Source organism: Odocoileus virginianus, chromosome 17 (assembly GCF_023699985.2).
Source record: "Odocoileus virginianus isolate 20LAN1187 ecotype Illinois chromosome 17, Ovbor_1.2, whole genome shotgun sequence".
In the NCBI taxonomy this organism is placed as follows: domain Eukaryota; kingdom Metazoa; phylum Chordata; class Mammalia; order Artiodactyla; family Cervidae; genus Odocoileus; species Odocoileus virginianus.
Window position 1 is genome coordinate 53,043,172 of NC_069690.1, and position 15,670 is coordinate 53,058,841.

Here is a 15,670-nt window from a genome sequence, read left to right on the forward strand (position 1 = left end):
CTGATGGACGGGGCATGGTGCGTCAGATGAGAGCCGGCCTTGCCTCTCCCCACAGGCCGGCACCCACGAGGTGATCCGTGGGCCCTGCCCGCCCTCACCAGGATCCGCGCCTGCTGGTTGATGAAGTCCTGCTGCTGGGCCGCCAGCTGCCTCGCGTCCACGCTGGGAAGCACGGGCTGTGGCTGTGGTGGTACCATCATGGCTGGGGGCGTGGCGGGCAGACAGACAGTCAGGGTGGGTTAGCGCCATGGCCGAGCTCCCAGCCCCCTGCCCACTGTGCCCTCCAGGTGGGACCTTCCCTCCTCCAGTCCCTGCCTGCCGCCCCTCCCCCGCCCCAAGAACGGACCAGGCGGCCACAGTCCAATCTTACCTGGGACCGGCCCCATGGCTGGCATCATGGGCATGGGTGCTGGCATCATGGCTGGCTGGTAGCTGGGCATCTGCACCATCCCTGGGTACACTGCGGGGACAGGGTCCTCCCATGTCAGTGCCCACCCGGGCCCCCAGAGAGCCTCCCTCCAGCCCCAGGCAAGGAGATGAGCACGGGCCAGAGGGGTGTGGACAGAAGCTCAGACAGCAGCTACGTGGGAAGCCCGGGCCGCGCCTCCCCCGATGTGGGCAGGGAGACCCCGGATGGGGCTCAGCCCCGCACTCACCCACGGGGTAGCTGCCTTGCTGCATGGGCCCGATGGCACCCCCTCCCTTCATGCGGCCACTCAGAGCCCTGCCTCGCTCCAGATCCTGCGGAGGCAAAGGTCACAGGTCAAAAGGTCAGAGCCAGAGTCCTAGGAGGGCCGGGAGGGTCAGCAGAGGCCCCAGAGGGCTGGGCTGGGGTGCAGGACACTCACGCTGAGGCTGGGGGAGAGGACCGGCTCGAAGAGGTGGTCCAGGAAGCCGTCCAGACTCCCTGAGCTCCGGGACTCACCTGTGGGAGGTTGGCGTCACCTGCCGGCGGCAGGGGCTTCCTGCAAACCCATTCTCATCCCCCCGCCTGCCTGAGGGTGCCCACTCCCCGCCTTACCTGTACGCCCCCTGCTGGGCAGTGCTGGGGCTGGACCCGGAGGGGGGCCTGGGGGCAGTGAGGGGGCCTGGACGCTGGGGGCCAGGGGGATGTTCTCAGCTCTGCAGGAGACAGTGGGCCCAGCTGAGGGCTTGGGGGCCACCTCCAGCCAAGGAGGCCCAGCTAAGGAGGTGGGGTGCCCAGGCTGAGGCAAGGTGTAGAAGCTGCTGGGGAGTGGGGGCGGAGGGTCATCCCCACGGGTTGGGAGGAGGCTTGGGGGCGGGTCCCGCAGCAGCACCAGGGAAGCCCAAGGTACGACAGGGTGGCAGTGGGGGCGCCTACGACAGGATACGGACAGGAGCAGGCCAGCGGTGCTGGGGTGGCACCTACCGGCCACGGGGGGCGATGGGGTAGCTGTGGGGCCAGGCCGGGTCCCCCGGGTCCTCTGTCTGGCCGATCAGGTCCAGCACGAAGTCGCAGCCGGCCAAGTCCCTCCAGGAGTCCCCGCAGTGCAGTGACACAGACCAGCCGCGCGGGGGCGCGTCCAGGCCTCTGGGCGAGACAGGAGCAGGGAGGAGAGGGTGGTCAGCCAGGCGGGTGACCATCCGGAAGCCGAAGGACCTGGAGGTGCACCAGGGGGAGGCGCTTGCAGAGGGGGGGCAAGAGGACCCGGTTTCCCCTCTTTTTCTGCAAATAAAAGGCCCTCTACCTCTGCGTCGGCTCTGAGGTATTTATTTTTGTTTCTTTTTATGTATTTTTCTGCTGCATTTATTCTTCTACCAATTTGATCAGAGTCTGGGCCAGATCTAGCAGGAATGCTCCCTACTCGCTCTCCATCTAGAATCTGCTGTCTGGACCCTGCCTGCCGACCCCCCCACCTCGCCTCCACCCCGCCCCACCCCACCCCTTGGGCAGCAGGCCTTGGCCTGCAGGAGCAGCCACAGAAGATGCTCGGCGGGACAGCGGGCTGGGAGGGTGAGGAGGACTCAGGAGGAGGACGGGACAACGGTCAGTGTTGGCCAGACTCCCCCATTCCCGGGCCCCAGACCTGCTCTGTAGAATCCACCCGGCGAACTGCTCCCCTGTGGTCCAGGACTCTACCTCGGCCGAGTAGCACTCCGCTGCAAGGATGAGGGGCGGGGGTCAGAGTGAGGGACAGCAGGGTCCACCCTGACGGGGAAAGGGGTGCTGTCCCGTGGGGGTCCCACTAGCAGGACGGCAGGGAGGTCAAGGTCATATCGGGAGGTCAGGACCACATCGGGAGGGCTGAGGCAGGAAGGGGGTCTGGGGGGGCGAGGGTGCCAGGCAGACTCTGCTGCGGGAGCCCTGAGCAGGAGGCACGTCTCACCGCTGAAGGTGGACACATCCAGCGCCATGCGGCCCCGCCTCCATCCGGCCGTCCACTCGAGCTGGGTGGGGGGGTGGACCCGTGCGGACCCAGGGGCCAGCTGCGTCTGCTCCAGGGCCCCCAGCAGCTTGTGTTGGCACAGCGCTGCCATGCCCCTGGGGGCCTGGTCGGACACAAACCTGCGGGTGCAGCATAGGGCTGCTATGAGCCTGGGGGGGCCTGCTGACCCGCCCACAGGCCCCCCTCCACTGAGCCCCTACTTGAGCAGTGGCTTCTGCAGGGTGTGCATCGGCGGGAAGGCGCTGAGCAGGACGGCCATGAGGGCCCAGCCGCGCTGGCTCTGCTGCTCGTCGGGGTTGTGCCAGAGCTGGGCCACCAGCTGGCTGAAGAGCTCGTCACGCAGCCCCGGCCGGCGCTGCCCCTGCCGCACCAGGTACTGGCCCATGGTCTGCTCCTGCCAGGGCGCCAGCGACCCATCCGCCAGCAGCCGCAGCATCTGCGGACACCAAGCCAGGGGAGGCAGGTCGTGCAGGGCTCCCTGTGCCCGCCAGTACCCCGCACGGGCCCACCTGTCCCCTCCCCGCTGGGTCACTCACCACCTTGTTGATATCCAGGGCATGCTGAGGGTTCTCACCGTCCAGCCGAGTCAGGGGCTTGGTCAGCAGCTGCCCAGGATGGGGCAAGGAGGGCTCCTGCAAGGAAGGAGGGTGCCACATGCCTGAGCAGAGGCTGACCTGTGCTGACTTGCCAGACACAGGCCCAGGGGAGCCCCGAAGGAGCGTATGAGAGGAAGACGGGCTGGCGAGGAAAAGTGAAGTTGCTCAGTCGTGTCCGACTCTTTTCAACCCCATAGACTGTGGCCTACCACACTCCTCCGTCCATGGGATTTTTCCAGGCAAGAGTACTGGAGTGGGTTGCTATTTCCTTCTCCAGAGGATCTTCCCGACCCAGGGATCGAACCCAGGTCTCCTGCATTGTAGGCAAACACTTTACCATCTGAGCCACAATGGAAGTAGAACCACCTGAAAAATACACCTTGATTGGGCTTCCCCGGTCCAGTGGTTAAGAATCCACGTGCCAATGCAGGGAGCACTGGTTTGTTCCTTGGTCCAGAAAGATCCCATGTGCCATGGGGCTACTAACCCCGTGCATCACAACTCCTGAGCCCGCACACCACAACTACTGAAGCCTGCCCCCTAGAGCTTCTGCTTCGTAACGAGAAAAGCCACCGCAATGAGAAGCCTGCTCGCCGCAACCAGAGAGTAGCCGCTGCGCGCTGCAACTAGGGAAAGCTCTCAGCATCAAAGACGCAGCACAGCCAAAACATAAAAATAAATATTAAAAAACATACACCTCAATTACTCTTTCTGATTAGAAAACTAAAGCCCGTGCATGCGGAAAACTCAGAAAACAGGAAAAGGATGAAGAATAAAAACCACCATCAATATGCCAGTGCCAGGTATAACCAGAGTTAACATTTTCACCTCTTTCTTCCTAGTCTTACTTCCTGTGTGAAGTTACACACGTCATCTCCCCACCCGCCCGGCTGTTGTCCAGAACATCGGGACCGTGCTCGATGACGTGCACTTTTGAATCCTGCTTTTGTTTCCAACACTGTTGCCTGGACACTCTGCCTTGTCATTAAACATGCTTTAACGACACGACTTCAGCGTTCAATGGCAGGGCGATGTCACAGGTGTAACAAAGGTGTGGCATCTCTGATAAGTAACAATAGAGTGAGATGTGGGTTCAACGGATTTTCGGAGCAACACAGTTGCATCCACAACCCCCACAACAGGAGATGGAGAAGGAGGTTGGGGAAAGGAGGACAAACACAGCTTCTGCCTGTTTGGGGGCTTGTGTCTGGGGAAACGTGGGCAGCAGCCGGCAGAGCTGAGGCCTGGGAGCCCACCTGAAAGCCGATGGAGATGAAGCTGGAAAAGGGGAACTGGTTGATGTCAGGCGGGAGGGTCAAGCTGGGCCGGGCGGGAACTTCCGGGGGCATGGCCTCTGTGATGCTCTGGACCCGGGCGTGCTGACGGCCTGGGATGACATGGGAGGCAGCCCAGAAACGCCCTGGTAAGGCGACTGGCTCTGGTGTGGCCTCCACCTCCCAGCATCAGCCCCTGGCTCCAGTGCCGGGGGAGCCGGGCAGCGAGCTGGGGGCACCCAGAGAGAGCACCAGAGGGAGCGACCACCGGGAGAGGAGGGGGTCGTGAAGAACGAAGCCCATCGCGACTTACCTTCCGCTGTCTTCAGCATGACGGCGAGCTCAGCCGGGATCTCCAAGCGCCCCAGCTCCTGGTGGAGAGGAGCAATTGACCAGAAACTCAGAGAAGGGGCACAGGGACCCAGGGGCCCTCCTCACCCCCGGGGGCTGTAAGCTTCCCCTCCAGAGACCAAGGATGCTCGTCCTGGGCACTCCAATAGGGCCCCCTGAGCCCTCAGAGGGAAACCAAGGGCAGCCAGGCCTCCTCTTGGGGGGCACACGGATGGGCCTGAGGACAGGACCCATCTCAGCACCCCAGGACCCCACGCTCCCCCTCAAGCCAGGCCAGGTTCAGCAGGCTCACGACCCAGCAGACACCCTCCAGCTTCCAGGCCACCTACCATTCTTGGCACCGTCTCAAAGGCCCCGCCGCTGTGCCAGCTGCGCCGATGCCCAAGCTATAGGGGGAGATGCGGGAGGAGATGGTGTCTCTGTGAGGCGTCACCCCGAGCTCCCTCGAGGTTCCTCGCCCACTCGGCAGTTCAGCTGACCCCTCCTCCTCCCAGGAGGCCCCGGCACCAGCGGAATAAAGGTGTGGACCCAAGGGGGCTGGCGGCTGCCCCCCGCCCTCCAGAGCCCTCACCAGCCAAAGTGCTGTGGGTGTCGCTGCCCGTCTGCCAGGACCGGGAAGAGGGCAGGAGGAAGGGAAGAAATGGTCCCCTGGGGACAAAGTCCAGGCAGGAGGGCGGGAGAGGGGCCGGCGTGTAGGCATTGACCTTCGAGCTGCTTTATGGCCCTCACGTTGGAGTCGTTGGGAAAGACAGGGAGCAGCCCAAGGGGCCCCCGAAGGGGATGGAGGCGCCCCAGCCGGCAGGGAGAGAGAGTCAGGCCCTGGCATGAAGGAAGGCGATGAGCTCCCGGAGGCCCCAGGCTGCCCCGGCCAGGCAGCGGGGACGGGACACTGCCAGCAGCCGTCCCTGAGGCCTCGCCCCTCCTGTGGCTGGGCGTGGAGGGTGGTCACTGTCGGGATTCGGCCAACTTGACCGGCAAAGACTGGCTGGCTTCTCCCCTGAGCCTCCCCCAGGCAGCACCCCACCCGTGGGCTTCACCTGTGGTCTCCGCCGTCTCCAGAGCAGGGGCCGGGCCGCCAGTACGATGGTGTTCAGCTGCCCCAGAGCTGCCCGCCGCCCGAGGTACCGCTTCCTGGAGGCCGGGAAGGGGGCTGGTGAGGTGTCCAAGCTCACACCCAATACCCAGTTCCTCCAAGTTAAGACATGAGTGTAAAACCAGACCCAGTGAAGCGCCAGGCTGCCCAACAAGCAACAGGGAAAGGATAGAACAGAAGAGCAAGTAAAACCAAGAGACTGTTGTGCACGGAGATTAAGATCTGAGGCTCTGGAGCCGGCCACCCGGGTTCCTTCCTCTACTGTTTCGTCACAGCAGTCTTGGAGAAGGTGTTTACCTCTCTGGATTATTTTTGTTTTTTTTCAGACAAGCTCGTGGCTTGCAGGATCTTAGGTCCCCAACCAGGGATAGAACCCACACCCTTTGGCAGTGAAAGTGCTAAATCCTAACCACTGAACAGCCAGAGAATTCCCTACTTTAACTCTTGGTGTTTTATTTTCATCATCTCTAAAATGAGAATTATTGGACTGTCCACTCCACAAGAAGATAAAATGAATTAAAAGGTGTGTTTGGAATAGAGTCTGGCATATTACTATGTAAGAAACAGAACTTTTTCTTTTCCTCCCTCCAAGAAAAACTCCTAAAAATGAAAAAAATTACATCACTGGAAGTCTGATAGGAGATCCCAGAAGGGACAATATCTTTGAGAGTTTTCCAGATATAAGACCAGACTCCTCAAGGAAGCAGCCCTGAGCATGATAAATATTTAAAAATTAATCGATACGCACTTAGATGTGAAATAGATAAACAACAAGGATCTTATCTTTTATTGAAGTATATTGGTTTACAATGTTGCCAGTATATAGCAAAGTAATTCAGTTACAAATGTATACATACATATATATCTATATAGAATATAGAATAGAATAATATTCACTATCTTGTAATTACCTATAGTGGAAAAGAATCTGAAAAAGAATATATGTATAGATATATATGTATGTATATATTTGTAACTGAGTTACTTTGCTATATACCTGCAACACTGTAAACCAATATACTTCAATAAAAAATAAATCTACAGTCTTTTTAACATCAAAGTACACTATCAAGAGAGGAGACTGAAAAATAAGTAAATAAAAAAGAGAGAGGAGGCTGCTTGTAAATCAAATATTTGATAAGAGTTTAGTATCCACAATATATAAAGAATGCCTACAACTCAATAAGAAACAAACAACCCGGTTAAAAATCAAGCAGAGGACTTGAACAGTTGTTTCTCCAAAGAGACATACAGATGGCCAAGAAGAACATGAAAGATGCTCAACGCCACACGTCCTTAGAGAAATGCAAATCAAAACCACAATGAAATGCTACTTCACATCCACTCGATTGGCGATAATTTGAAAAGCAGAAAGTAACAAGTCTTGGCAAGGATGTAGTCAAACTGGAAGCTGCCCACACTGCCAGTAGGAAGGTAAAATGGTGCAGCCACTATGGAGAACAATCTGGCAATTCCTCAAAAAGGTATAGACAGAATTACCAGATAACTTGGAATTCCACTCCAAAGTAAAGACCCCAAAGAACTGAAAGCAGAGATTTGAACTGTAACTTGCATGCTCATGTTTATAGCAGCCTTATTTGCAATAAGCCCAAAGGTAGAAACAACCCACACACACATTCGACAGATATATGGATAAATGACTGTGGTCCATTTACACAATGGAACAATTTTCAGGTGTAAAAAAATATATGATGTTCTGACACATGTTACAAAAGGGACAAACCCTGAAATGTGTTTAGTGCAATAACCCAGATGGAAAGGGAGATATTGTATGAGTCAACTCAGATGACATATCGAGAAGAGGCAAATTCACAGAAACAGAAATTATACTGGAAGTTACCAGGGGCTGGAGGGAAGGGAGAGTGGGGTATGATTGCTGAACGGGTACAGAGTTCTTGCTGGTGATGAAATGATTTGGAGGGACTTCCCTGGTGTCTCAGACAGTAAAGAATCTGCCTGTGATGCAGGAGACCTGGGTGTGATCCCTGGTCAGGGAGCTATTAATAGATTCCACATGCCACAACCAACGATCCTGCATGCTTCGATTAAGACCCAGTGCAGCCAAAAAAAAAAAAAAAGAGTATTCTTTCTGCAGAGTGGAGAACAGACTAGAAAAAAGGACAGTTGGACTTTCCTGGTGGTCCAGTGGTTAAGAATCTGCCTGCCGATGCGAGGGATATGGGATCAATCCCTGGTCCAGGAAGATCCCACATACCACTGAGCAACTGAACCTGTGAGCCACAACTACTAAAACCCAAGTGTTGGCAACTACTGAAGCTTGTGTTTATATTCTGGAGCCCGTGCTCCGCAACAAGAGAAGCCACGGCCACGAGAAGCTGTTGAGCACAAGGAAGAGTAGCCCTGCTTATTGCAACTAACGAAAGCCCACACGCAGCAATGAAGACCCAATGCAGCCAAAAAAAGACCAAAACACCAGTCAAGGAGTCAAGACAGCAGGTTTGCGTGGCCTCAGCAGGTAATGAGCTTCTCGTGGCAGGAGGCATTCAAGCAGAGACAGCAGAGGTACGGGCAGTGGTGTCGGCAAGAAGAGTCCAGTGCCAATGGGAGGCAGGCAGGCAGACTTGCCTCGAGGCCCTATGTCTCCCAGAGCCTGCCCCGCCACGTTGAGGAGGCCTACAGTCTCAGTGCCCCCTGCACACCTGGCCTGGAGCCCGCGCACACGAGCCTGCATCCGCGGCAGGAGGCGGAGGCGCTGGTGGGAGATGCAGATGCGGAGGCCTCGGTGCAGGGTCTGCAGGGCCTGGGTGTGCTGCTGGGCCCGGCGCTGCTCCAGCTGCTGCCAACCCGGCTCCCGCAGCAGTACCTGGGGGCAGAGGTGTGGGCTGGAGGCAGGCCAGTTGTGTGGGCGGGGACCACCCTGCCCTTCTCCCGAGGGCTCAGCTTCCTTCCAGGCAACCCGTTCTCCTGGGGTGCCCGGGACAACCAGCCCGCTCCGTCTCCCCACCACCTGGAAGGACCACCATATTCTGAAAGGATCCCAGAATGCTCCTCCTGCTTGCCAGCCCTCCCTGCCTCTCTGCACACACACACCGCCCACCTGGGTGGCTCCCAGGTGACAGAGGGGTGACTCAGCCGCCAGCACCTGGTTCAGGATGATGCCACACCTTTCCCGGTCAGAGAGCTCGCCCTGCCCCTCGGCCCCCAGGGCCCGGAACCTGCCCAGGGATGGATAACTCAGGTCAGAACAAGCAACGAGCACCTCTCCCCACACTCATTTGATCCCCGAGCCCCTTGGGTGCATTCAGTCTGTAAGTCATTCAACAGTGATTTGGAAAGCACCTACTATGTGCCAGACACCCAGAAGAGTTTTGCTAAGAGGAGGAGAAGTCAATGAATGCACAGAGGCACGCAGAGGCATGGGGGTGACTAATAGTGGAAGGAGACACAGATGAAGGGAGAGGAGAGTGACAGAGAGTGGAAGGGTCCCTGGGAAAGTGGGTCCGTCTTCCCCAGAAGGAGCCCCAGGTCTGCCAGCCACTCCAGGGGGTACTGCCTAGTGAGTCCTGGCCCTGGGGTGCCTGCCGCCACCCCCATCCCAGGCCCTACCTGTCCAGGAAGGCCTGGAAGGGCATGCGAATGGGGAAGTTGGCGCTGCGGGTACACACCGCCTCCAGGATGCCCGCCTGGCGCAGCTGTTCTGCCACGTGATCCACGTCAAAGAGGCCTGGAAGCTGTGGCCAGGCAGTGGGGCAGAGCCAAGGACATGGACTCGAGGGGCTCAAAGCCGTGGGGAGCATGGGGCGGGGCGTGGGAGGGGCGGGGGTGCTGAGAGGGCAGGGCAGGGGTGGGAGGGCTTTGCAGCCAGGTGCTGGGAGAGCTCACCGTTCCTGGATTGGGGTTGAGGCACTGGATGAAGGAGACATGGCTCCTCGTGGGTGGAAAGGGGAGTCACGTGAGCACAGACTGGCCCCCCTATTCAAACCCCCAGAGGTCAAGTGTGGGGGCACTATTCTCACCTGCCCAGCTGGGCTACAAGGTCCCCCAGGGACTTCTGGAAGCGAGTGGCCAGCGTGGGTTTGCCTGGTCCTCCCCTGAATTCATCAGGCTCTGCATCCCGGAACAGGCGGCTCACCAGCTGTGGGGTGAGACAGGGACTGCGCCAGCTCACTGGGCCTGTCCATAGCCCAGCCTGCCCCCCATCCCGACTCCCTGGGGTGCCAGGGTGCGCTGGCCAAAGGCTCAAGGTGCCAGGATCTTGAAGGCCAGCCCCTTGGGCAAGACTGTCTGGGCGAGGAGGACAGAACGGGCTGGGAGGTGTGTACAGGAGGGCCAGCAGGGGCACCTGGAGTTGGCTCTGGGCAAGCATTTCCACCACGGCAGGGTCAAGATGATCCCGGTTTCTGTTCAGAAACTTGTGAACCTGCAAGAGACAATGTGAGGCGGGGAGGGGAAGTCAAGGAGAGGAGGTGGGTGAAGAAGCCAGTCCCTTTGCCAGGTGATCCAGCCTCTTCCCTTTGAGTTAAGAGTCCAACTTCGAAGGCGGCCTTTTACCTTACACCATGTACCAAAATCAACTCAAAATGGAAGGATCAAAGACCTAAATGTAAGACGTGAAACTGTAAAACTCTCAGAAGAAAACAAAGGGAGAAAGCTTCATGACAGTGGACTTGGCAATGATTTCCCGAATAGACACGAAAAGCACAGGCAACAAAGGAAAAATAAACTGGATTTCATTAACATGAAAACCTCTTGTGCATCAGAATACAGTGTTGAGAGTGAAAAGTCAGCCCACAAAATGGAAGGAAATATCACATATCAGATAAGGGATTAATATCCAGATTAACGTACAGAACTCCTACAGTTCGGTGTAAAAAAAACCCACCATTCAAAAATGGACAAAGGAATTGAATAGATATTTCTCTAAGAAAGACACACAAATGACCAAGGACATGAAGAAATGCTCAACATCACTAATCTCTAGAGAAATGCAAATCAAAACCACAACGAGATACCACTTCCCACTCACAAGGATGACTTGTTCCACCCCAAACCAGTCACCCGATTGAACCGTTTGTAGCAGGCCCCCGCCCCCTTGAAGCTCTCCTCCTGGGTAGGTGTGCATCATCACGAAACTCAGAAGGGGGAGACAAGGTCCCTTTACGGAGTACCTTGGAGGTGCCAGGCACCTGTCCCACCACTTCCGTGTAATTACGTTAATCCTCAGGACAATGCTACAGGACAGGTTCCCCTTCCCATTTTACAGATGAGGACAACGGAGGCACAGAAGGAGAAGCAGACTGCCTGAGGTCATCGGAGCCAGGTCCCATGCATACGCTCTGCCCCTCTGGGTCTGGAGGGTCCCAAGGCCTTGACTCCCCCACCCCGCAATGCTTGCCCAGAGCTCAGGGAGTCATGCATGAGGTGAGGCAGAGGGGCCCAGAGAGATGGTTAAAGTCTTGGAAGAGGTTTCCCCACACCCCGCTTACCCGTCAGGTGACTCCCCAGGGTCACTCTGCCCTCACCCTGATACCTGGTAGGTGACAGTCCCGGCATAATGTCGCACGGTGAAGATGGGAAGGGGCAGCTGGGGCTTGGTGTAGCACGGGTGGTTGCCATGGTGATAGTGGCACTTCTGTAGGAAGGTATGGTCCGTGGCCTGATGAGAGGAAGAGATGCTCAGGCCTCTGCAGGTGTGGCTCCCCTGGCGGGGCTGTGCCTCTCCCCCCTGCCCCCCAAAACCATAGACACTGAACACATGGCGAGCTTTGGTTTGGTCCCCAAACTTTCTTAGGAGGTTGCTCCATATCTGAGTCCTTATAAAGGGCGCAACCTCTTTCCCAGGGACTATTTTGAACAATCAAGAAAAAACATGGAAGCCTTGCACACCTTAGTCAATAAGATTTGGCGGCTTAGAGAATGTTTGATAAAATTATTTAAAAGAAATGGGACTGAGGGACTTGAAGCAGTTTTGGCAATGATTCCTGGGAATCTGGTCTCACAGTTACAGGTGTTTCTGAACAAGTTTTTCAAAGATACTTTTAAGAACCCATCCAGGGACTTCCCTGGCGGGCCAGTTAAGAATTAACTGTCTTAAGAGTCTGAAAACAAAAAAAGTCTGTGCTTCCAATGCCAGGAGTGTGGGTTTGATCCCTGGTCAGAGAACTAGGATCCCACATGCCATGTAGTGTGGCCTAGAAAATAAAAAAGGGGGAAAGATGCAGTATATTTAAATGAAACATTAAACAGACATGGGATGTGTGTGTGTTTTTTTTAAGATTCACATATAAAAAGTCACCCAGTAAGAGGCTATTTTATGGAGTTTGAGAACAAAGAATCTTGATGAAACCCCAAGCCCCTCGTGGAGCCAGTACAGTCTGCATAACCTGGCCCCTCAGGCACGATGGTCCCCCTCCCGAAACAAGGAGTCTCAGAGAGGTCAGCATCTCACTCAGGATTATCCAGAGACTAGAGATCTGAACCCAGTGTGGCCACTGCCTTCCCAAGTTGTACTGAGGGCCTGTGAGCAAGGTCCCAGGACCTCAGACTTTATTTCTCCCCTGGAAGGCCCTGCTGGCTCTGGCCTGGCCACCAGGCACCCCCGACTCCTTGTCCCCCAACTTGAGGGGCTCACCTGGGACAGCCATGTCTGGGCATCCAGGATATTCAGGAGGCTGTGCGGCTGGTCTACCAGGAGGTCCAGGCAGGACTCCTGCGGGGCCTGGGGGATGGGCACCCAGGGCAGTGACTCCCTCCGACACTCCTCCTGGGAACAGCCAGTGCTTGGTTCATGGAGACCACCCGTGCCCATGGGGGGCCTCATCTGAGCCAGAGCAGGGCTGACCTTCCCATTGTACAGATGCGTAAACTGAGGCTCGGAAGGACCGAGACAGCCTACAGCAAGGGGGCTCTGGGGCAGGGCTCCAGTGAGTGCCCACTCTCCCCCAGGGATGGCCTCTGTTCTAGGAGACAGCTGGGCATCCCCGGCCTCCTCCCAGCCCGGCTCCCGTACCTCCTCCAGGGCCAGCAGCAGCCGGCGGTGCCACAGCCGCAGGCGCTCGCTGCCCAGGTTGTTGCACAGCTGCTCCAGACCATTGACCCGCAGGGCCTGGGGGCGCACAAGCAGTGAGGTGGGGGGCCGGGGCAGCTGGGGGGGCCAGCACACAGGCCTGGTGCCCTTTCCCCCCTCCCACAGCTGCCCACGTTCTCCCCAGCACCAGGCAGGATGCTGCCCCAGGGCTGATGCTGCCGCCTCCAGGGTCAAATCCAAAGACCCTGGCCCAGCGTGCGCCCGCCTCCGTCCTGCCCCAGCCCCAGCCAGGCCTCCCTCCAGCAAGCTGTCCCCCTGCCTTCTGCCTCAGCACCGCTGTGAGCCTTCGGGCCTCTGATCACAGCCATCCTGTGGTCTGGAAGGCAACTTTTCCTACAGCCTAGCTCAGGGACTGTCAGAATGCCACATTCTCATAAGCAGAGTTCCAGGCTGCTGCCTCCAAGAAGTCTTCCAGGAGTCCTTCTGTTGGAATTCCAGTCTCCTTCCTCTGTATCCCCAACACTTAACAGTCAAGCCTAGCAGAGCCCCTACTTCATGCAGCTTTGTACAGTTTTTTACATGCTCTAAAATACACACAAATGTGCACATGAATACACACACACACACACACACAGATGCCGTGGTCATCCCCTTCCACAGAGAGGGGATGGTCACCAAGGACATAGTGGAGAGGAGACAAGAGCAAAGGACAGTGAACGGTGCCCATCTCGTCCCTCCTCCCTGGCCTGAGGGGGCAGGATGCTCTGGGAAGGGGGTGACGAGCTTATGAAAAGTCAGGGTGATTTGGGGGAGTCCCCTTCTCCCCCCGCCTCTTGGACACAGGAAGTGAGGTTGACCCATCCTGGGGTCTTTCACTGCCTCAAGGCTCCATGAGACTCTGCAACAAGGCCAAGCAGGCAGAACTCTTCAGAGGCGACATCACAACTGGACAGGGCAGACGGCTGTACCTACGGAACGTGCAGCTGTCTTATGGACCATCTTATGGTCAGAGAGGCAAGCAGTGCACGAGTGTGCCCCACAGAAGAGCTCCTGGGGTCCCCAGGAATATCCAGGACGAGGTGGACACCCCTTTCTGGGCCCCACCCTGGGGTGACCTCAAAGCCGTAGACATCCACGACAGTGACGGTAGCCGTGCTGCCTGCCTCCGCAGGGGACGCCAGCTGCGCGTTGGCCCTCCTCAGAAGCCAGGCGAAGAGCTGTGCGTATAGGGCCTTGGCCAGGGTGTCCCTGGGGGCGTGGTGAGTGAGCCCCGTGCAGCAGGGGCCAGGCCTGCTCCCGGCTCTCTCCTGCTCCCAGGGTTACCTGGCATCAATGGCACTTTCCACGGGCAGGGATCTCGAGACCTGGCCACAGGGCGTCTCCTGAGGGCGGAGAATGTGCAGGTGGTGCGCCAGGCCCAAGGCCTACCCCAGGGCTCCCCAAGCCTTTGGGTGGTCTGCTCAGGCCCCCCTTGCCCAGGATCCTCAAGCTCACCATGACCCTCCGGGTGACCGCCCCCTCCAGGCGCTCGGGCGGCACCCGCAGCAGCTGGGCTGCGGCGTGGATCTCGGCCCAGCTGGACACGGCGGCCACCTCCTGGGACTCCCTCTGGATGGAGGCGGGAGGGAGCAGGGCGTGCTCTGCTTGTGGACTGGCTGCATCCCGTGGTCGGGGGCAGCACCACACTCAGACTGGCCAGGTGCCCGTGACCCAGAGGTAGACCTGGGCGGGGGGCTGGCTCTGGAGTCTGAGGGCCTGAGTGAGGCCCCGACAAGTCTCTTTCCCTCTCTGAGCCCCCACTGTCTTATTGTCAGAGGGGAAATAATAAGCTTTATGAGACGGTGTTCTCAGGAGCACTAAATGGACTTCCCTGGTGGTCCAGCGGCTCAGACTCCACGCTCCCAATGCATGGGGCCTGGTCAGGGAACTAGATCCCTCATGCCATAACTAAGACCTGGTGCAACGAAATAAATATTAAAAAAAACCCAAAACTCTATGTAGGGAATTCCCTGATGGTCCAGTGGTTAGGACTCTGCTCTATCACTGCTGAGGGCGTAAGTTTGATCCCTCGTTGGGGAACTAAGGTCCTGCAAGCTGCTCGGTGTAGACTCCCCACCCAAATATACATACATACATACATACACACACACATACATATGTGAAGTCCCAGGTACATCATAGCTGCTCAGTTAACGCCAAGCATCTGTCTTAGGGTGGTGCCTTAGTGGGACAGGATTAGTATGGAGGAAGAAGACCCTAGTCTCAGCTTTCTCATTTATAAGATGGAAATCCATCCACTTTCCAGGACAGCGGTGAGGCCCTGCGGGTAGCCTCCCGCACTCTGAGGTTACCGCTGCCCTGATGATGCAGACCAGCCAGACTGCCGATCCGGTGCCTCTGCGGAAGCTCACCTCTGACGAGGAAAAGCAGATGTTGCCCAGCTGCAGGACGGAGGCCAGCACAGCCCAGACAGCGGTCAGCTCCTCGGCGCACAAGCCCAGCGCGTGCAGGGCCTTCACCAGTCCTGTGAAGTCCTGGGCATCGTCCTTGTCCTGGAGCCTGCAGGCGCGGCCCTGCCGAGCACAGCAGGGCTAAGGGGTAAGGGGATGGGGCCGGGCCTCCCACGGCTTCCCTCACCTAGACCCCAAGCGGGGACCCCCTCCCTGGGCAGGCCCTGTTGACTGGCACCAGGGAGGGCCTCCCCTCACCTGGTTGAGGTAGTAGTAGGTCTCCGGCCCCTGCAGGGAGAGCTGTTCCCGTTCCATGGGGTCCAGCCCCGCCAGCAGCTCATAAAAAACATGGAAGCTCCGCTCAGCCTGGGCCTTGGGGGGAGAAGGACTGGCTTAGGGGGAGCGGTAGCCAGGTCTTGTGCCCTGGGGAGCAAGGACAAGCCCCCAGGGGAAAGCCGGCCGGGGGAACGAGGGGTCACAGCGCCTCCC

At 57.7% G+C, this 15,670-nt stretch overlaps 1 protein-coding gene across 1 annotated transcript in view; it reads right to left on the minus strand.

The window, feature by feature from the left end:
• Window positions 1–15,670, minus strand: part of MYO15B (myosin XVB) — a 30,309-nt gene that overhangs the window by 10,439 nt on the left and 4,200 nt on the right. The window contains 28 exon segments of the mRNA XM_070478925.1: window positions 99–202; window positions 371–460; window positions 657–741; window positions 849–925; window positions 1,022–1,122; window positions 1,391–1,552; window positions 2,049–2,121; window positions 2,349–2,527; window positions 2,609–2,844; window positions 2,945–3,040; window positions 4,261–4,391; window positions 4,592–4,649; window positions 4,959–5,015; window positions 5,667–5,760; window positions 8,404–8,567; window positions 8,802–8,919; window positions 9,311–9,435; window positions 9,587–9,632; window positions 9,721–9,839; window positions 10,047–10,124; window positions 11,235–11,360; window positions 12,336–12,467; window positions 12,714–12,809; window positions 13,847–13,979; window positions 14,055–14,113; window positions 14,226–14,339; window positions 15,143–15,304; window positions 15,440–15,553. Of these exon segments, the coding sequence (XP_070335026.1) occupies window positions 99–202; window positions 371–460; window positions 657–741; window positions 849–925; window positions 1,022–1,122; window positions 1,391–1,552; window positions 2,049–2,121; window positions 2,349–2,527; window positions 2,609–2,844; window positions 2,945–3,040; window positions 4,261–4,391; window positions 4,592–4,649; window positions 4,959–5,015; window positions 5,667–5,760; window positions 8,404–8,567; window positions 8,802–8,919; window positions 9,311–9,435; window positions 9,587–9,632; window positions 9,721–9,839; window positions 10,047–10,124; window positions 11,235–11,360; window positions 12,336–12,467; window positions 12,714–12,809; window positions 13,847–13,979; window positions 14,055–14,113; window positions 14,226–14,339; window positions 15,143–15,304; window positions 15,440–15,553 (3,129 nt within the window).